The following is a 22,999-nucleotide window of genomic DNA, read 5'->3' on the forward strand; positions in this document are numbered from 1 at the left end:
ACATGGCAGCACTGACAGAAATATTGCCCTGTCCTGATAACTTCATAATTTAAAAGTATCAAAAGAAAAATCTCATAAAATCACGTTTCCAGAATGCCCAAAAATGATTTTACTTTGATATCTTTGGTATAATTTAAGAGAAAATTGTGTGCCATTTTTTAGTCTTTAGGTTTTTTTTTTACAGAAAAGTTGAGTTGCCGTTGACTTAACTTGTCATTTCAAGCTTGACTTGCTGTTTTGAAGCCTTTTCTTCCGTTTGAAAACTCCATTTTTGAATGTAAACCCTTGACATATTCCATCGAATCGTCATTAAAAATATATTTCTGGGAGGGCCAACTGCCGCTCTCAGACTTCGGTTCCGCCCCCCAAACTCCAGTTTGCTCCCTCCCCCCTCAGCTGAAATTTAGTTTCTTCAAAAATCTTGTCGAGGCTAAAATTATCCTACATAACTGAAGCGCCCACAGACACGAATCAGTTTTCGTAGTATATATTTACCTTTATGGTACTATAGCCGATGGCTCATTTGTCAGTTTCCACTGTGGCTTCAGTTTTCTGTTTTCAGTTGACTCTGACTCTATCCCCCTCCCCAAAATTAAGAGGAAATTACGCCATTGAAGCTCGACCTAAAAATGATAAGCACTGGTTATGCAGACGCATTCACTAAGATTGAGTTTAAGCAAATTTTGAGATGACACTGGGTAGAAATAATAATGAAACAAACAAAAATGAAACTTTTGACCATTCAGCAAATATTCCAGCCACCCGACATTAGTGACGCTTGATCAAACCGTTCGCGGTAATGATAAGTAAGTAAAGAGCAACCCTCGTCAATTGTTGTCTACATGAAACTAAAAAAAGGAAAAATTGAAATGATTATACTTGAATCTAATTATTAAGGCTGATTCTAAATATGAGTAATTATTAAGTTTAAATTTACATGTAAAATGAGTATTAGGAAATTTTCGTAGTTTACTCCTGGGGGAGAAAGGCGGGGATATTTTAAAAAAGAACCCATAATCTCGAAGAAAATTCTACCACAGAAATTTAAGTGTGTAATAAACATGTTCTAACCTTTAAGAAATTGTTACGGTAATCTGACAACTAAATACTAAACTATGCAGTCTAGTTAGTTTAGACTAACTAGACGACCATTCAGTCTAGGTACTAAACACTTAACGCGTCAAAAATGAAAATGAAGAGCAATGACGCACGCGGTTAGAAGACATGCGACACCGAGCATGTGAACGAGTCAAAAATGAAAATGAAGAGCAAATACACAAGGGTTAGAAGAACAGCGGTGGCGTACCAAAAATGAAAATGAAGAGCAAAGACACATGCGGTTACAGATATATATATATATATATATATATATATATATATATATATATATATATATATATATATATATATATATATATATATGTGTGTGTAATTTATTGTAAGTAATATTTAATACATATAATAAAATAAATTTCTTAATTATTTTGTAACTTTTTGATAAACTATAAATTTTATAATCTTTATGAATATCATCATTAAAAATACTTTTTGTATACCTCAAGTTTTGAACCAAGTTTATAAAAGCCATTTTTTGTTACAGATGGCGATGGTCCCCCGAAACGACCTAGAACCACTATTACAGCTAAACAACTGGACACTCTAAAATCAGCCTACAACGCAAGCCCTAAGCCCGCGCGGCACATCAGGGAACAGTTGTCACAAGATACAGGTTTAGACATGCGAGTTGTTCAAGTATGGTTTCAAAACAGGTACGAATTATCAAAATTGTAGGTTATTTTTGGGTGAAAAATGGCGCTTTATTGTGGCTTAACCTTCTTTTTTTACTTAAAAAGCTACTAGATATTGTAATATGCATTTAAATGATCTCTCTCTATCAAAATTCTATGGCCACTGAATGGTATTGGTCACCCCTGGGAGGCAAAAAAAAGGAAAGAGACATGAGTACTACCCAAGCAGAAAGGTTATTTTCCTTGTTGCCCCAGGCATCACAATAAAATGTAATTTTATTGTGATTTGAAGTGATATTTGAGGGAAATTTGCTTTGTTTTTTAATTACGATTTTTTTTTTCTTTTTAGTTGTTTCTTAATTATAAGGTTGTTAGTCCAGTAGCATAGTTTTGTCAGCGTTGCCACACTGAATCTTAAAAATAAAATAGCAAAATTACTTAATTGAGTTTAACAAAGCTTTTCATCTGTAAAGTTAGTCTTTAAATCAGTTTTCCACATTGATGTATCGGTGCGATGTGTCTTCTTTGCGCTGCGACCGAGTTGCAGCTAGATGCGGTAGCAGTAATCCCCATCTACACTAAAGGCTTTTATATCCGACACGTCGTACATTTTCATTCGTCGTACATTATCTTCAGTTATACTGTGATAAATCAAAATTGTTTACTTTCCAGTATAATTTGCATGCAAGTTAAATTGAATTTAAGAGTACAATTCGCATTTAGGTTCATTACTGTCATTTCAATGACAATTCTTGGTTTAATTATGAACTAGTTCTGTTGAAGAATTAAAGCCCCTTTCAGCCCCTCCCACCCTGAACTCTCGACCCTCATAGGAGATTTTCATAATGAAAGTGTTGTGTTTTTATTTAATTATTTGTGATTGTAAAAAATACAGGTTAACGTTGTTGTAACTAGTTTATATAAAGATTCACTTTACTGGAAATTAAAATAAATTGGGTTTAGAATTTGCCGTACTAGTCATACTTTTGCTGAATTTCTTGCTGAGAACATCACAAATTAACCCTCATAACTTATTTGTGTAGCTTTTATTGTGGTAACAAGGGAGTTTCTAAGGTAAAGCCACGTTCAATCATGCCCTAAGTTATCCAATCTTACCGTCAAGACCTCTATTTTGAAAAATCAAACAACAAAACCTTGATTTCTACACACTAATGCAGTACAAGGTTAGAGCTTGGTTCTATTCTTATGTAGCATTATACTTTGCCTCTTCAGATCTGTGCTGTACCCTCGCAAGTATGACGTAAAGTTTGTGTAACTCAGTGTGCAATGGCAACCCATAAATTTGAAAGGGGTTCAATCTGTTGAATTTCAAAGGAAATCACACCTTCTAAAGTTTCTTTTAGTTTCTTATGTCATTTCTTTGACGATTTTCTTAAACCGAACTTTTGCCGTTTCTTAAGCAATTTCTCAAATGCATTTTTAAGGTGTTGGTGCCATTTGTTTTAGTTTGTTTTTCTAAGATTTAATTTTTTAACCCAAGTTTATCATTTTTTTACTTTGGCCCTCACTACTACTAAAACTGCTTAACAGGAGGTATGAATGAATGATTTTGTTTAGTGACTAAACCCGTAGACAGTATTTCACTACCTAATCTACAAAATACAACAAATAGATTATATCACAAATACAGCTAAAAAATACAATCTACTAAGTAGCACAAGGGAAAAAGATTTACACAATATCCAGTCTCTTTGTTTGATTCAAGAATGCTAGAACGGCATATTGAGCCTCTTTATTAAACCAAATAACATTAATATTAATAATATCAAACAGTTCGTGGTAACAAACTGTAGTAAGGAGCGACTCGACTCAATAGTAAACGAAACTCTAAAAGACCAAATTTTGATACTAATAGATGCATCAAAAGAATTGGATTCTTATGAGGATTTTAAATATATAATTCTAATCTAATTTAGTCTTACCCATCAAAAGTTACGAGCCTGAGAATTGCCTTATTTTGGAAAATATGAGGAAACACCCCCTAAAAGTCATGGAATCTTGAAAATCATATCATGGCATTCAGAGTATCGGAAAACCCTAATATGGACGTTTCAAGCTTTTATCTACAAAAATGTGGATATTCGTATTTTTTGCCAGAGGACCGATCACGGATGCGTGTTTATTTGTTTTCTTTTTTCCCAGGGGTGATTGTGTCGACCCATTGGTGCTAAAATGTCGCGAGAGGGCTTATTCTAACGGAAAATAAAAGTTTTAGTGCCCTTTCTAATTGACTGAAAAGATTGGAAGGCACCTAGGCCCCCTCCCACGCTAAATTTTTTCACAAAGTCAACAGATCAAAATTTTGCAATAGCCATTATCTTCAGCATAGTCACAAAAATTAATAAAAATGTCTTTTGGGACGACTTACTCCCCCACAGTCCCCGTGGGAGGGGTTGCAAGCTACAAACTTGGAACAGTGTTTACCTATAGTAATGGTTATTGGGAAGTGTACAGACGTTTTCAGCGGAATTTTTTGGTTGGGGGAGGGGGCTATGTGGGGGAACTTTCCATGGAGGACTTTGCCATGGGAGAAGATAATTTTCATGAAAGGGCGCAGTATATTCTAGCATTATTTTAAAAAAATGAAAAAATAAATATGGAAAAGTTTTTTCAACTGAAAGTAAGGAGCAGCATTAAAACTTAAAATGAACAGAAATTATTACGCATATGTAGGGTTTATCTCCTAAACACCTCGGTCTTTACGCTAAAGTATTTTTAGTAATTTCAACTATTTATTCTACGGCCTTTTTGATTTAGCGGTCATTCATAAAGAATTGGGACAAAATTTAAGCTTTAATTTAAAGGGCGAGGTATTAACGAGGGGGCAAACCCCCTCATATACGTAATAAAAATATACAAATATAGAATTTCGTTACGTAAGTTAATTCGTAACTTAAGTATATTTTCTACTAATAAAAACATTCGTAAAAAATTAGAAGTTCTAGTTACCTTTTTAAGTAACCAAAAGATTGGGGCAACTAGGCCTCCTCTCCAGCTTTTTCTTTTCTAAAAATTTTCTAATCAAAACTAAGAGAAAGCCATTTCGCCAAAAAAAAATAATATGCAAATTTCGTTTTAATTACTCATTTTGCGGACAGCCAAAATAAACGAAATGTATTAGTTGAAAAACGTTCAGAAATAAAATGAAAAAAAAAGTTTTTTAACTGAAAGTAAGGAGCGACATTAAAACTTAAAACGAACAGAAATTACTCCGTATATTAAAGGGGCTTATTCCTCCTCAACGCCCCGCTCTTTACACTAAAGTTTTTTACTGTTTTAAAAAGTAAAGTTGAGAGAAAGAATTAAACTTTAACGTAAAGAGCGGGGCGTTGAAGAGGGAAAAGCCCTTTACTTCCAGTTAAAAAACTTGTTTTTTTCATCTATTAAGAAAACTCTTGCAATCTAAAATGCATTTTCAAAAAGTTTAAACTTATAAAGATAATGATATAAATTTTCTTCATCACCACAATCACAAGTGGAACAATTACTTTTACTAATACTAAATAAAAAAGAATTTAATTTAAGTAACCAGTAACAAATTTTGGCAGTTTATACTTAGGAGAAGTTTGCAACTTGAAGAAGGTTATTACGATCAGTAAAAAACTGGAGGGTCCAGGACTTAACAACTTGACAGAATATTTCATACCATTTCATACATAGGTTTATGTTCCGAATTTCATTTATAGTATTAGAAGAAGAAAGCGAATTACCGAATACATAGTTTGCTTGCGAGTCAGTATAATATGTATATTAAATAACGACGAAGACCACACTGTCTTTCCATCACAAACACCAAAAACAAGAAGAACAACAGGGGGGGAACAGTGGGAAACAAATTAGAATGAATATTTCGGCTCTATGTCCAAGGGCCGTCCTCAGCAATACAAATAAGAAAAAAACCTCTTACGAAAGGATAAAATCAATAAAACTAAAATGAACAGTTTTTCAAAACAGTCCCATCATCCTTACCTCAGCGAAGTTCAACCAGGACTGAAAAATAAATTGTTATGAAACGAGTCAATTCAATGAAATGAAAGAAAATGAATTAAAAACAGGTTTTTATTGCCAGCGTAGCTTTTTTCGCTGCTGATAGGTCTATTTGTAACAGGTTCTGTGTTAATATCTATTGGTTTTTTAAAATATTTTGTAAGGTCATTTTTAATTAAATTTGTGTATAAAGCATTCCGTGAATATTCTCCTAAATCTCTATTTAAGGAAATATTATTATTAATCTTAAGTCTGATTTCAATTGCTTTTCGAACTACTTGCTTTATTCCTAGATCATTGCTAAAATGTATGTATCCTAGCCACAAAATACTTTTTGAAGAATCCGCCATTATTAGCAATGATCTAGGCATAAAGCAAGTAGTTCGAGAAGCAATTGAAATCAGACTTCGGATTAATAATAAGATTTCCTTAAATAGGGATTTAGGAGAATACTCACTGAATGCTTTATACACAAATTTAATCAAAAATGACCTTACAAAATATTTTAAAAAACCAATAGATACTAACACAGAACCTGTCACAAATAGACCTATAAGATCAGCAGCGAAAAAAGCTACGCTGGCATTAAAAACCTGATTTTGAATCATTTAATTTATGGCTATTTAAATTATTTAGGGGTGGCCAAAAATCAGGCCTTCCTCTCTTTTTATTTTGCTGTTTTGGATACATGTAAATTTAGTTGTATAAGTTTCCCCTTAGCCATTTCATATAATCAGATTTGAATATTACAATCCTATGTATACTAGCGATTTTGCAATACTGGATAACGGTTAAAACTGGATAATGGTTGGTTGACTTTTTTCCCCCATAGGCGAACTTGATTTTTCTCTTTTTTTTACGCTTTTATCTTTTCCACTTTTATCTAATGTTCTTCACATGGGGTCTTTGAGTAAATCCTTAAATTATAATGTATAATGTAAAAATTAAACTTCTTGTAACAAGTGTTACAACACTCATTGACCAAATGTTCCCTCACCTACATTTATATTCAATTTGTATTTCCTCTCACTAAGTGGCTAATATACGGGTTAGGTTGCCAGCATGAAAACAATTTATGTTTTTGCGTTATCATACGGGACGCCAATTTGCAATTCAAATATTATTTACAACACCTTATTTAGCTGTATTACTAAGGATTGTGAAAACACACGCGGTTTTAATCCTTGTCAGGGGGGGGCAGCTGCCCCCAGTCTTTCTAATATCTTATATAATTTCCTTTTATTTGTATTACACTCCTATAACCATTACTGGTAAAAACATATACAATTTTTTGAATTTGTTAAGTGGAATTTTATACAACCACATATATTTTAAAAATTGGAAAAACTCTTATATTCAATCTTTAATGAAAAAGACAACCATGGTGCATTTATGTAGTCTTTGGTAGATGCGGGTATCAAATTCTATAAAAAGACACGTGAGTGAGAAGTAGCAAAAAAAAAATATAGCACCAACAAATTAAGAAAATGTAGCTTTGACGGCTAAAAAGGTACTTCTAAAAATCATTATAATCCTGTCACTTTGGCCTAAGTTGCCGGCCCCTTTGGTTTCAAGTTCGGTCGTCATGAAACAGTTAGCATGGATAGATAGGAGAAGTGTTGAAAAAAGCTAAGGCCCGACTTGGACCTTCAGTCACACAAACGGATATTTTTTTTGCATAATTTCTGTTCAAATAAGTTTCAACAGGCCTACCTTTCTGCTAAATCCTTGTATGATACACCCATATCGGAAATTCTTTGAGTATTTTGGCTCTATGTAGAAGGCGCATAATGCCTGTTTTCTCCTAAAAAGTTGGTGATGTGAGGGGTGGTGGTAACATAGAAGCAGCCATGGGCTCACATTGTGTCTTAAATGACATAGATTGAAAATTATTTTGTGATGACATATCAAAAAGGGTATAACTTAAATTTACCCAAGTGAGGGGACACGTTTTGACGGGGTAGAGTTTTCGGCCTCTGATGTTAGAGATTGGAAATCTTTGCACGATTATTATCTTAATAATGTCCAACATAGTTGTATTTTCTGACACGGAATAGCAGTGAAAGACATGGACTGACTCCATAATATAGGGCCATTTATCTGGGGCTGTTGGGGGGGGTCACTTGGCCCGTTGAAAGCACTTTTTTAATACCTTTTTGATAAAATAAGTAATTCTAATCTTGGACATATTTAGGCTATGGCTAGTGGCGTAGCTGAAAGCTCCACATTTGAGAAACTTTTAGCGTGCCTTATCACACTTTAGGCTAGGTATCCCCCTTTGGAAAATACCCTTCCCACCAGAACTCTCCCCTGATTGGTTGGGCTCCAATTACTTTTGACTTATAAAAAAAAGACCAGTACTGAAAATTTATTGATCAAATGACCATCCTCCGAACGACCATGAGGTGGAAATGAGGATGAGGAAGGGGTAGTCACACTCCAATATTGAACAAATTTTGCTCATTTTAGCGTTAAATGCTAATATTTATTTTCATAATAACAGCATAAACCGGAAATATTCTCAGAAATCAAGAGGTATTCAATGTCAATTTCACATTTTTTTATGCTTTTTTTAGTTTCCTCGTAAACCCTCCCCCCCCCCAAAAAAAAGCCCCTAGACAAAAGTCCTGAATGCAACTTTAGGAAGTATTCATCAATTCCTACGTCGAACCTCCCCTCGTCTCCCCCATAGAACTAATTTGTATTTTTCTGAAGGCTCAATGAGAGTTCAGATGTTTTGGCATTAAAATGCACCCCTTGAGTTATTTCCCTCCTTCCCTAACTAACCGAAAAATTTTAAGGTCTAACTATATTCATACTAAAAGTAAGAATTTCAACCAAAACCTTACATAAAACTCCTTTTTATCAAAATATATTTTTGGAAAGACCTATTATCTTATTTTATTGTATTTGTCCCTTTAGCGCTTCAACTTTATTCACATATCAATAGAATCCTTATTTTCTTCTGATTCCGAAAGCATCACTGTTGTTACTTAATTTGTAATAATATAATTTGTAATATAATTTAATTAATTATGTAAGTAATATAATTTAGTTAATGTGCATGTAAGGTGTAAATATCAGATTCATTGCTTTGCTTTGGACTCCAAGAAAAAAAAAAGTCCCTTCAAGTTAAGTTCTTTATTACTCTTTAAATATACATATTTAAAACTATTCACATAGCATCTATTCAATCCTAACAAACTATTCAATGCCTAAAAACATTTATTAAAATTATTGTTAATATTTATCCGATAGCTGAACGGCCGGGAGCTACTCACAAATTAATAATCACCGGCAGGGAGACTGACTCGAAAGCCGGGCGACAATACAAAAAATATAAACAAACAAGCCCAGAAGAAACGGATGTCATCACACTTCTCATTCTATCTCACACCAAAAAATAAATGCCTAGAAACATTTATTAAAATTATTGTTAATATTTATCCGATAGCTGAACGGCCGGGAGCTACTCACAAATTAATAATCCCCGGCAGGGAGACTGACTCGAAAGCCGGGCGACAATACAAAAAATATAAACAAACAAACCCAGAAGAAACGGATGTCATCACACTTCTCATTCTATCTCACGCCAAAAAATAAATGCCTAAAACATTTATTAAAATTATTGTTAATGTTTATCCAATAGCTGAAGGGCCGGGAGCTAATCACAAATTAATAATCCCCGGCAGGGAGACTGACTCGAAAGCCGGGCGACAATACAAAAAGTATAAACAAACAAACCCAGAAGAAACGGATGTCATCACACTTCTCACTCTATCTCACGCCAAAAAATAAATGCCCAAAAAACATTTATTAAAATTATTGTTAATATTTATCCGATAGCTGAAGGGCCGGGAGCTACTCACAAATTAATAATCCCCGGCAGGGAGACTGACTCGAAAGCCGGGCGACAATACAAAAAGTATAAACAAACAAACCTAGAAGAAACGGATGTCATCACACTTCTCACTCTATCTCACACCAAAAAATAAATGCCTAAAAAACATTTATTAAAATTATTGTTAGTATTTATCCGATACCTGAACGGCCGAGAGCTACTCACAAATTGATAATCCCCGGCAGGGAGACTGACTCAAAAGCCGGGCGACAATACAAAAATATAAACAAACAAACCCAGAAGAAACGGATGTCATCACACTTCTCATTCTATCTCACACCAAAAAATAAATGCCTAAAAACATTTATTAAAATTATTGTTAATATTTATCCGATAGCTGAACGGCCGGAAGCTACTCACAAATTAATAATCCTCGGCAGGGAGACTGACTCGAAAGCCGGGCGACAATACAAAAAATATAAACAAACAAACCCAGAAGAAACGGATGTCATCACACTTCTCATTCTATCTCACACCAAAAACTAAATGCCGAAAAACATTTATTAAAATTATTGTTAATATTTATCCAATAGCTGAAGGGCCGGGAGCTACTCACAAATTAATAATCCCCGGCAGGGAGACTGACTCGAAAGCCGGGCGATAATACAAAAAAATGTAAACAAACAAACCAAGAAGAAACGGATGTCATCACACTTCTCATTCTATCTCACACCAAAAAATAAATGTCGAAAAACATTTATTAAAATTATTGTTAATATTTATCCGATAGCTGAACGGCCGGGAGCTACTCACAAATTAATAATCCCCGGCAGGGAGAGTGACTCGAAAGCCGGGCGATAATACAAAAAATATAAACAAACAAACCCAGAAGAAACGGATGTCATCACACTTCTCATTCTATCTCACACCAAAAAATAAATGCCGAAAAACATTTATTAAAATAATTGTTAATATTTATCCGATAGCTGAAGGGCCGGGAGCTACTCACAAATTAATAATCCCCGACAGTGAGACTGACTCGAAAGCCGGGCGACAATACAAAAAATATAAACAAACAAACCCAGAAGAAACGGATGTCATCACACTTCTCATTCTATTTCACACCAAAAAATAAATGCCTAAAAACATTTATTAAAATTATTGTTAATATTTATCCGATAGCTGAACGGCCGGGAGCTACTCACAATTTAATATTTACTAATTAGCAGAGCTTTCATTTTAGTTTTTAATGTTAATAGCGATATACTCTGATCAAAAAAATTCATATCTGTTCCAATAATTTGTAATAACACTTTTAGGCAAAAATTTACACCGTTCGGAGACAATGAAAGGCACAGGAAGCTTACTTAAAGAACAACGAGTATTATATGGTCGGACTGAGGGAGGGCCTGGAAAAAATGATTTAAAACAATCTGGTTGCAGATCCTTTACGTAACGGACACGGAAAAGTATACATTGAAAAGCTAAAATTTGTCTAACCGGAATAATATTAAAATAGCTATTAAGACTCTTAGTTGGAGATTTAATAAAGATGGAGGGACTGTTTCTAATAAAGTTTGAAACTGAAACTTCCATCTTTTCGGAAACTTTTTCTTCGGGAAGCCCGTGAATGAGTGGATTAAGCTTTCTTTATTTTACTTCAAAGGCTAGCAGCCGCTTTTCCAACGAATCTGATTGGGTCTTTTGGTCATCTAGGGCTAACTCAAGCTCAGAAATTTTATGGTCTCGCAACACAGCCTCATCCTTTAGAATTTTAATTTCTGCCGAAATTAAGTCTAGTTTTGTAGAAGCTTGAGCTTGTCCCGTTAGGATTTTGTTCAACTTCTCATTGATCAGCTTATTGAATTGATCAAAGGACGACTGCGTGACTACTGATACTGTAAATTTCAGCTATAATCCGCGAAGAATAAATAGTATTAGTCTTCCATTATTTTCTTCCGTACACAAAATAACAAGCACTTTTCTTGAATATGGGCAGGCCCACGATAGAAGTGGCAATCACCGTTGGAAAGGTGGCCCAGTGGAACGGGAATTGCAGGACACGGTACACCTTTATAATTATAGTCCTATGACACTGAATTAAATCTATAGTTTGTTCAAATAACTCATAAAAAGTTGACGATTTTCACAAATGGAAATAAATATTGTGTGGTCACCAGTGTTGATGCTTGCGACGGGGGAACTGCCCCTCTCCTGCTTGCAAATTAGGGGTACATTAATGTCTTATTATACCACTTTACGTCGAAACTCTTTGAATGTTCAAAGATAATAAAATTTCTTAATCTCTTACTGTACTCAATGTCACTAGTTGCGCAATCCAATTAGATTCAAAGTTAAATCCAGTTTATGTCCTCACAGTTCAAAGACCAAAGCAATACTGTGACCAAATCAACCTGATATGATCCATTCAAACCTTGATAAATCACAAACAATTAGACATTTAAAGGAGTTAATTTCCTGCAGGAATAAATTTCCTTCTGGATAACCAGGAAATGCTGTATAATAATAAACTTCTATGAATGTAAAAAAAAAAATTATTAAGGTATATCTTCCTTAAATGATTAATTGCTTGTTTTTGCAACATCTTTAAATTTTTATGAATGAAAAATATGTAGAATTTAAAGAATTAATTCACGCCTACTGTTTTTCATGGTTCCTCTTGGCAACACTGGTGAAACTTCGTACATAGATTCTAACCTTTAATATTTTGTACCAACTAAAGGAAAAATCTTAGAGAATCCTGGATTTAATGTACGAATAGGTCTAATATGGTGGCAAACATGGCATATGGCTAAGGTCGTATCGAAGGGAGGGAGGAAGGGGGTATTAACCCCTACCTTCTTCCCCTCCAAATGTTTGTCCAACTCGTAAAAATATAACAAAAATGAATATTAACAAATTTGTTGTGTGTTTTTCAATTTTGTTTACCCCTCCCCCCAAAAAAATTCTGGGTACGAACCTGTAGGAGACAAAAATCTATTCATTTGAATGTCATGTATACTATAAAGGATCTAAATCCTACTGTGCTATTGATTTTTTTTTAATAATTATTTTGTATTAGGCCGATTTAATTTCTGGTTATTCAATATTCGTTTCTTTTTTGTTCTTTTCTTCCTTGAAAAAGGGGGTTTCAGTTACTATTTTTATGGGTTAGTCACAGTGATTTTTTTTTCTTTCAGGTTCCTTCGTTTTACTTATTTTATGTTTTTTTAAGTCCGTTTTATACGTTTTCTTTACAATTTATTAAAACTACATTCCATAGCAAATATTTAGTGAGTGAATTGCCAGGAAAATGCATAATTCTTTTTTTTGTTCCAAGTCATACTTTTTTAATTTTATCAGACCTAAAAATACACCAAGACAGCTAAATATAACATTAGTTTTTTATTCCTTGTAGCTTAAATAAAATTTTCTTTTTTCTTATAGAAATTATTTACGTGCTTTATGCTTTACTATAACTTCTGTATTTTCCCCTTTAGTATTGTCAAAACCTTTCACGAAAGTAGCAAAGGATTTTTCCATTTTCTAAGCTCTTAGAAGTAATTACTTTCCATGCGAAGCAGTATTCAATTCCACTGGGACATATTAGGGTGGCTTTCACAGTGACTTGAACACGCCCATTTGAGTCGTTACCATGGAAACAGTTCTTTCTCTAAGATGCTCCGTACTACTCTTCTAGGAATTAATAAATTGAACCATAAAAGAATCTAAGGCTAAACTGGTAAGAAATACTACATCTGGTAACGTCCTAGAATTTATTTGTTGACACTACAATAGAAAAATTTAAGCTGTGAAGAATTTGGGACTAAAAGTGAACGATGTTAAACTTGGTACACAAGAAGTTTCACGCTGCTTGTTCTGTTGATACTACTTACCAAAATATTATCAAATATTGGTTACCAAAATGCAGTGGTGGTTCTTGCCTCTCTCTTGCCCGTGGTAAAATCTTGATTAGCACCCCTCCTTCCTGTCTCTCAGAGATTTTCAGGCTACATTTTAAGAAAATTTTCATTTACTAATGAAATCTTCATTTATTAGCAACATTTTTAATTTTTGTAATCCGACTTTCATTACTTTATTTGTGAAAAGGTATGGGGAAAATGAAATTTTCATATTCAATTTGTTTATACTTACTGCCAACTGCACCCTCTACTTATTTTAACAAAAATAAATTGCAAAAACTTCAAAATGATTATAAATGTTAGATTATTCATTTGAAATTTTGTACTCCTAAAATTTTCGTGATCTAGGCAAGTGCCCCCTCTCTCCCCACAAAACTAGCTTTGCCAAAATGTGGTCCCTCTTTTTAAATAAATTTTCTCCTAAGGACATCAAAATTAAAGTATTTTTCTCCCCTTGGACTCACCTTCCGTCTATTCATACCTGAAAACTATGGTTTTCTAAGATTATTCTTTGGGGCTGTTGTCAGCATTGCCACGTCGGACATTGAGAATAGATAAGCAAAACAAGTTTGGTTAAATTTCCCAACACTTTTGTTCAATAAAAATTCAAGCATTCACAATCTTTGGAGTCCCAAAGACACCTACACCTTCAAAAGAATTCTGCACCTTTTCAAGCTGCAAGGTACCAACATGTTCAGCTTATTTTTGTGCTGATTTTTCCACGTTTCTCTTTTTTTCAAATTTGGCACCCATACTACCAAAACTGCATAATTGTGTATGTGAGTTTTATCTTTTAAAAATTACGTTTCTTATTTGTCCTAATGTTCTTTTATATTTATAGTCTGCAAGTTTAAACGAACTTTTTTTTTTCAAAATAACTGTTTAACTATCAAACTAACAAAATATATAAAATAACTATATTGTCAATACAATAAAAATTCAAGCATTCACAATTTTTGGAGTCCCAAAAACAACTACACCTTCAAAAGAATTCTGCACTTTCTCAGGCTGCAAGGTGCCACACGTTAGAGCTTATATTTGTGCTGATTTTTCCACGTTTCTCTTTTTTCAAATTTGGCACCCACTACTTCCAAAACTGCATAATTGTGTATGTGAGTTTTATCTTTTAAAAATTACGTTTTTTATTTGTCCTAATTTTCTTTTATATTTATAGTCTGTAAGTTTGTATTTAGTCATTTCAGAAAATCAAATTCCATTTTTACTGTCCTAAGTACTTTCAAAGTGTGTAAAAAGTCTATTCTAATGCCACTATGTGTTAATTGAACTGGCTACTTATGATTATACACTGATTATACGCGGGCTATAACAACTTCACTTATCCAATTGTACTGAATGAGAACAACGCTGAATGAACTTTAAGTATACACTACTAGTACTAACCTACAAATTTGTCACAGCACAAAGTTATCCCAAGCTAACACAGCAAAAAGCTTTTTTATATGGCACATTAAAAGTTACCATTCCTTGTGGGAGAATAGTTTGTGACCGTGTTTGCGCATCAAAGAACCCATCCCTTTTCATGGAATTCTTATGCCTTCCAAGCTGAAAGTTTCGGCAATGTTTGGGCCCCATTTTTAGAAGATGGTGTGGTGCCCCTACATTTTTTTATGGCAGGTTCTCCTTGGCTGTTTGACTTGTGGCTATTATGTTCGAATTAATTAAATACAACAAATTTTGACCCATTTCAAACCCCGATAACACCCGCCTCCCTCTTAAAACACGTCTGATCCCATTAGCTGACGCAAAGATTCTTAGGAGTTTTAATCTGACCAGATAAATAAATTAGACAACTTTTAGGCCCCAAAATTTGACGACCCCAATTGAAAAAAGAAGTGAAACCTGCTTGTAACAGGTTCTGACTGGAATCAATTAGGAGGTTCTGACTGACCTGAATATTTGCTCCGATTCGTATATAAATGCAGAAAAAAACTTTATCAGAGATATTCTTTTTGGTAATGGATACCCCATTCCTTTTGTCAATAAAATAATTAAACGTAGAATAAGAAGACATTCTTCTAAAATCGAAGAAGATATTTCACAATGTGAGGCTACTGATAAGCCCTCAATTATTGTCTATCTTCCGTATATCCCAAAGATCACAACAAAATTAAAAAATATTTGCACAAAAAATAATGTGTACGTAGTTTTTACTAATAATTTTAAAATCAGTAATCTCTTGAATTCTGGTAAAGGTAAGACCCCAGTTACTTGCCAAAGAGGGGTCTATAAAATTACCGTGTGATTGCGGAAATTACTATGTCGGCAGGACCCATCAGGACCCATCTAGAAAAACGGTTACAACAGCATAAAAATACATAGACAAGGCATTAATTTCAAATAGTTCCAACAACTCCTTTGATTCTGCTTTATGTTGGCATATATTTAATCATCCGTCCCAAACGATACTTTTTGAAAAATCTTCACTCATCAGTAATGATTTGGGGACAAAACAGGTGGTTCGAGAATCAGTCAAAATTAATCTCAAAATAAATAATAACGTTTCTTTGAACAGGGACTTAGGGGAATACTCACTAAATTCTTTAGTGGAGTAACCATCAGCTCTTCCTTTGACATTTCATTCTTATGACTTTTTACTGTGGTTCTTTGGGGGGTTGTGGCTGGGAGGGGGGGTGTGGTTGGGCGCCATTTTTGAAACCTTTTTGAAAACTGAAATTAACAAACTGCTGCCCTGACTAGATCCAAAGAAGCCTGGCTCGGGTACCTGAAGAACCTACTTCAGTTGGTAATCGAATAGTAATTTTACTCTTCAGTTAACAAATCAGTCGTTCAATTTAACAAATATACCGAATGTTTTTCTTTCGATAAAATCGTATTTATCGAATATGAATAACAATACAAATGGTAAGTTTATTTTTTAGCTAGGAAATTAATCGAACATTCGACAAAATTGCATTCGAAGCTCGGTTCGGGTACCCAAAGAACCTACTTCAATTTTGTAGTCTGGAAAATCGAAGGGTAACTTTACTCTTCATCTAAGAAGTCAATCGATCAATTTAACAAATTTACCAAATGTTTTTCTTTCGATAAAATCATATTTATCGAATATGAATAACAATACAAATGGTAAGTTTATCTTTTAGCTAGGAAATAAATAGAACATTCGACAAAATTGCATTCGAAGCTCGGTTTGGGTACCCAAAGAACCTACTTCAATTTTGTAGCCTTGCAAATCGAAGGGCAATATAACTCTTCAGCTAAGAAGTCAATCGATCAATTTAACAAATTTACCAAATGTTTTTCTTTCGATAAAAGCATGTTTCACATTACTATATTTAGAAACAGTGTTGAATTATAGTTCAAATAGTAAGTTTATCTTTTAGCTAGGAAATTATTAGAACTTTCGACAAAATTACCAATTGTTTATCATTCGATAAATTTATGTTCTGCATTATTATATTTAAAAATAACGTTGAATGACAAATAGAATGGTATATTTATCGGCTTAGCTAGTGAATTAACAAACATTCGACAAATTTATTAAAAAATTTCTACTAAAAGCTTATCTAAAATGAAAAAAAAAATTACCAAATGTTTCTTATTCAATAAACTCATCCCTTGTAAAGGCATGCTTATTTTAGCCACCCAAAACCGTTTTCTTCATCACTTTCGGTGACAAATTTATTAAATACTTTTAAAAATGTTTATATAAAATTTAAATATTACCAAATGTTTTCTATTCTAGAAATTCATCCCTTTTAAAGGCCAAATTCAAATTTTATATCTAAATCAATGCTTATTGTAGCCACCCAAAACCGTCTTTTTTCATCACTGTCAGCGATAAATTTATTAAATACTTTTAAAAACGTTTATATAAAATTAAAAATCACCAAATGTTTTTTATTCTACAAATTCATCCCTTGTAAAGGCCAAATTCAAATTTTATCTCTAAATCAATTCTTATTTTGGCCATCCAAAAACATATTTTTTCCCGCTGTTGATGACAAATTTAATCAATGTTTTTACAATACTTTTATAAGAAATGAAAAATTACCAATTATTTTCAATTCTATAGACTCGTTCTTGTAGAGGCAAAATTCTAATTTTGGCTTTGAATCACTGCTTAATTTAGCGACTCAAAAACATCTTTTTTCACCGATGTCAATTACAAATTTGATAAATGTTCTTACCAATTTTTATATGAAATGAAATATTTGCCAAATGTTTTCTATTCTACAAAGTTATCCCTTGTAAAGGTCAATCAAATTTTATATCTAAATCAATGCTAATTTTAGCCACCCAAAACCGTTTTCTTCATCACTTTCGGTGACAAGTTTATTAAAATGCTTAATTTAGCGACGCAAAAACGTATTTTTCATCGCTGTCAATGAAAAATTTGATAAATGTTCTTACCAGTTTTTATACGAAATGAAATATTTGCCAAATGTTTTCTATTCTACAAGCTCATCCCTTGTACAGACTAAATCTAGTTTATCTTTAAATAAGTACTTATTTTAGCGACTCAAAAACGTCTTGTTTCGTCGCTGTCAATTTTCAACGACCAACGTTATACATCGGTTAAACGAGATGATAAAAATTTTCAAATTTTTTCCATAAAACAAACACATCACTTATAAAGGCCAAATTCTAGTTAGATCTTTAAATCAATGGTGATTTTAGCAACCCGAGAACGTCTTTTTTCGTCATTGTCAATTTCCAACGACCACCAGCAACCACGACGACCACTTTTATATGAAATGATAAAAATTCTTGAATGTTTTCTATTCTACAAACTCATCCCTTGTAAAGACGAAATTTTAATTTTAACTTATTCTAACAAGCAAAAGATGCCTCTTTTCTTAGCTGTTGCTATCCAATGACCAACGTTTTCCAATATTTATATGAAATGATAAAATTCCAGAATGTTTTCCATTCTATAAACTCATCTATCTTAAAGGTCAAATTCTAGTCTTCTCTATAAATCAATGCTTATTTTAGCGACCCCAAAACATCGTTTTTCTTCACTATCGATTTCCAACGACCGAAGTTTTCCAACGCTTATAAAAAAATAAAAATAAAAAAAGTTGGAAAACATGTTTTCCGATGTTTATATGAAATGATAAAAATCACCGAATAGTTTCCATTCTGCGAACTCACCCCTTGTAAAGGCTAAATTCTTATGCTTAAATCAATGCACATTTTAGCGACCTAAAAACGTGTTTTTTCTCGCTGTAGATTTCCAACAACCAATATTTCCCAATGTTTATATGAAATGTTTTCTATTCTACGAACTCATCCCTTGTAAAGGTGAAATTCTAGTTTAATCTTCAAATCAATGCTTATTTTAGTGACCCAAAAACGTCTTTTTTCTTCGCTGTCGATTCCAACGACCAATGTTTCCCAATGTTTATATGAAATGATAAAATTCCCAAATGTTTTCTGTTCTACGAACTCATCCCTTGTAAAGGTGAAAATCTAGTTTTATCTTTAAATCAATGCTTATTTTAGCGACCCAAAAACGTCTTTTTTCATTGCTGTTGATTTCCAACGACCAGTTAAGGGAATTGTTTAATCCCAATAACTAGGGCAAGACCTAAAGGGACAAAGACATAAAAAAAAGTCTTCTGAAAACTTTTCAATCTAATAACAAGCCCCTTGTTATGCACTTCAGATCCTTCGAATGGAAAGCTAGTCAGTTATAAAACTATGAATCATTTCATGGGAAAAGAAGACGGGCCTTAGGAGGCAGTGGTGTAATTTTGTCAAAATCGTGGGGGGAGGGTAAAGTTGGAGCCAATTTTCCCTAATCAAGTGAAAATTATGCAAATAAGTACAATAATTACATTGGAAATGTAAATCATTACGGGGAAAACTAAAAGATGAGCCATATAGTACCATAAATGCAAAGATATGCTAAAAGAATTGACCTGTTTCTCTGGATACTTGACTTATGCCGGCTTAGCTTAGTTTTGACAAGATTTACAGAATTTCTATACGAAATTCTTTTTATTTGTCTTACTTTCTCTTGAGCGGCTCTATTTTATATGTGGAAATATCCCGGGGAAACTACCGGGGGAAGCTGTCAGTGGGGAGGGAATTTTCTGGTGTGTTTTTCCGCATGGGAAGGGAGGGGGATCCAAGTGAAAAATTCGACATGGAGTGTGTTATGGGGGAGATATTCTCCAAGGGGGAATTTTCTACGGGAAAAGTTCTGGGGGTTTCCGGGAAAAACTTATCCATGGAGTGAAATTTCTGGGATTATATAAAAAACGATCAAAAATTAAATAAGAAACAAGTTTTGTGTTCTTTTTTCAAAATTCCGTAGACTAAGAAAAATTCTTCAGGCAGAATTATCTGCTGGAGATTTCCCGTGGAGAATTTTCAGCGAGGATAGAATCATCCGAGGGATTTTAAATGGGAGGAACTTTCAGGGTGGAAGTTTTTCCAACTTAAATTAAGGAACAACTTTTCGTATATGAGGGGGCTATGCCTCCTCATTATCTCACTCTTTACGATAAAATTTGGCTTTTTGTCCCAATTCTTTAAGAACGACTTTTGATCCACAAGGGCTATTTAATTTAATTTAGAAGCTTTTCTGAAATACTAAAAAACTTTAGTGAGAAGAGTGAGATATTAAGGAGGAGAAATCCCCTTCATATACAGGATAAAATTATTAGTTTTAATTTATAATGTTGCTCCTTACTTTTAGTTGAAAAATTTTTTTTTTTTTTTTTTTACTTGAAAGAGCAACTGGTCATAGATTGTAACTCAAATTTTATGAAAGTGGGGAATGCAACTGAGTAGTATTTCTTCTTTTTGTTTTATTTCCTCTTGAAATAGCAGAGGAGTCAAAATGTGTTTTCAGTACCCAATCAGTTTAATATGTTTTCAGCAAAGCGCAAAATTTGTTTTTACACACACAAAAATGTTAAGGAATTACAGCCCATTTCTTGTCTTCAGTAACTACTGCTTCTTAAGTTTAAGTCTCGCTCCTAACTTCTCAAAAATAAGTGTTTCTTTCATGCAGAAATGATTTTGGGAAAGAGATCATGTAAAAATATAGCTAAAAAAAGTTTACTTTTAAAACAATTGATCATGAAGCAGCTTATTCATGATATTATAGTGGGACATGGCAACTCAGCACTTTTTTTTCTTTTTTTGTAAGCACAAAACAAATAATAATTGTTTCCGTGTAAAATAGCAAAAGTTGCTGGGCCAAAATGAAAATCTATGTGCCTTATGCTTATCATTAAAGCGACACTGAAGATGGCAAAAATATCTTTCGTTTTAGAAGCAAATGATCATAAATCCTAATTTTTATGATATTTTAACAGAGCATGTCAACTAAGTGGTTTCTTTTCCTTTTTATTCCTTTTTATTCCAAAAAGCTAATCTATGTGAAAAGAGACGTTGGGATTACTTTTTTAGTGATAGTAGCTGCAATCCAGGTTTTAGCCCACAGCCCAGTTTTAGCCCAGTTTAGCCCAGTTTTAGCCAGGTTTTAGTAACTTCATACTAACTACGGAAGCTATTTAAAGTTGAAATCCTCCAGGAATCCACTTTTTTTTCTTTTAGCCCTTGCTATTCAAGTCAAGGGACGGTAAATTTCCTATATAGGGATTTTCAGGCTTGGTGGTTCAAATAGTGTACTTCTTTTTTTATCTGACTCCAATGGGTTATTATATTTTGTAGTATTGGACGTGATCGTCTCTTACTAGGTTGCTAGCTACCGCTGCAACCGGGAACGATTGTAAAGTAGCTAATTGCTTATTAAGCTGATAAGTTTCTCCTGTATCCATTTCGCTTTTATAATAAAAACATTTGTTTTTAGTAACGCAAAATGATGATATTGATACAGATCTGTTTCACTAAAGAAGCTTCTTGATTATCTTTAATAAAGTTAGTATGAAAGTGGATTTTAAGTCAATTTTTTTGTTTTTTCTGCTACTACGACAACGTCAGCGAAAAAAACAAGTTTTTTTTGTAATTTTTAATAACTATATGTCAAATCCGAAATGCAGAGAGAGCCAGAATCTTTCAAAATATTTGTTTGAGTTTTTTGAAACTTTAATGTCTTATAGGAGAGCAAAAGAAAAGCGTCTGAAGAAAGATGCGGGGAGATCTAGATGCTGGGGTCCTTACTTTAGGAACGACAAGGAGGCCATTCGAAGACGTTTGGACGAAGAAGATATGAACGGACCTTTCGGTAAGCATATTAATTTTTTTAACTTAAAGTAGGGAGCAACATTAAAACTTAAAATGACCAGGAATTATTACGTGTATGAAGGGGATTGTCCCCTCCTTAACATCTTGTTCTTTACGTTAAATTTTTTTAGTACTTTTAAAAAATTCCTATTGTTCTAATTAAACGACCCTTGTGTTTCAGGAGTCCTTCTTAAAGAATTAGGACAAAATTCAAACTTCAGCGGAAAGAGTGAGGTGTTGAGGAATGGGGCAATACCCTTCATACACATAATAATTTCTGTTCTCTTTAAGTTTTAATGTTGCTCTTTACTTTCAATTGAAATGAAAACTCGTATTTTTAATTTAATTGCTGGTCGTCTTTAAGTAATACAAGGAAATCTGGCTCCAGCTCCATGGAGAAATCCCCTTCCCCACAGACGTATCCTCTAGACAATTCAATCCCGATAAAAATTCACCCCGGACAATTCCCTTAAAAACTCCACGCGTAAAACTGAGATGGAAAAGAGTAAGGAACACATTTAGAAAGAATTTTCTATAGGAATTCTGGCAAATTCCCCCAGTGTACAATATCCCCTGACAAGTTCATCCCCCGGAAACTTCCCTCCCCATAGAAAATTCTCCCTTGGAAAAACTCCCAGCAAAAAATTTGCCCACCCGCCCTCACTCTAAGACGTATATCTACTTCACAATAACGGATACTCTGTGTAAAGAAAGGACAGATTATCTCTCCCCTGAGGCTATAGGGGGAGGGTTGTGTTATATCCAAAAGCATGGTTATTGGGCCTTTCAACTATGATGAGTGACATTGCTCTCCAATCTTTTTCGTCACTTGAAAAGGGCACAAGAATTTTTAATTTCCGTTCGAATGAGCCCATTCACGATATTCTAGGACCACAAACAAAAAAAAATAATAAACACGCATCCTTGATCTTTCTTCTGGCAAAAAATATAAATTCCACATTTTGCAGATAAGAGCTTGAAACCACTACAGTAGGGTTTTATGATACGCTGAATCTGATGGTGTGACTTTCATTAAGATTCAAATACTTTGAGGGGGTCTTTCCCCATTTTTCGAAAATCAGGCAAGTTTTCTCAGGCTCGAAGCATTTAATAAGTAAGGCTAAACTTAATGAACCTTATATATTTAAAATCAGCATAATAAGGCGATTCCTTTGATATACCTATTAGTATCAAAATTCTTTTTTTAGGGTTTCGGGAGCTATTAAGCCGAGTCGCTCCTAACTTACAGTTCGTTACCACGAGCAGTTTAATCAATTATTAAAGTAATTAATTCA

At 33.6% G+C, this 22,999-nt stretch overlaps 1 protein-coding gene across 2 annotated transcripts in view; it reads left to right on the forward strand.

The window, feature by feature from the left end:
• Positions 1–22,999, forward strand: part of LOC136037410 (LIM/homeobox protein Lhx3-like) — a 59,897-nt gene that overhangs the window by 15,795 nt on the left and 21,103 nt on the right. For both annotated transcript variants that reach the window (XM_065720164.1, XM_065720165.1), the window contains exons 4-5: positions 1,601–1,769; positions 21,581–21,705. In XM_065720164.1, coding sequence (XP_065576236.1) covers positions 1,601–1,769; positions 21,581–21,705 — 294 coding nt within the window. The remainder of the gene's footprint in view (positions 1–1,600; positions 1,770–21,580; positions 21,706–22,999) is intronic.

This window comes from Artemia franciscana, chromosome 16, assembly GCF_032884065.1.
Source record: "Artemia franciscana chromosome 16, ASM3288406v1, whole genome shotgun sequence".
Classification (NCBI taxonomy): domain Eukaryota; kingdom Metazoa; phylum Arthropoda; class Branchiopoda; order Anostraca; family Artemiidae; genus Artemia; species Artemia franciscana.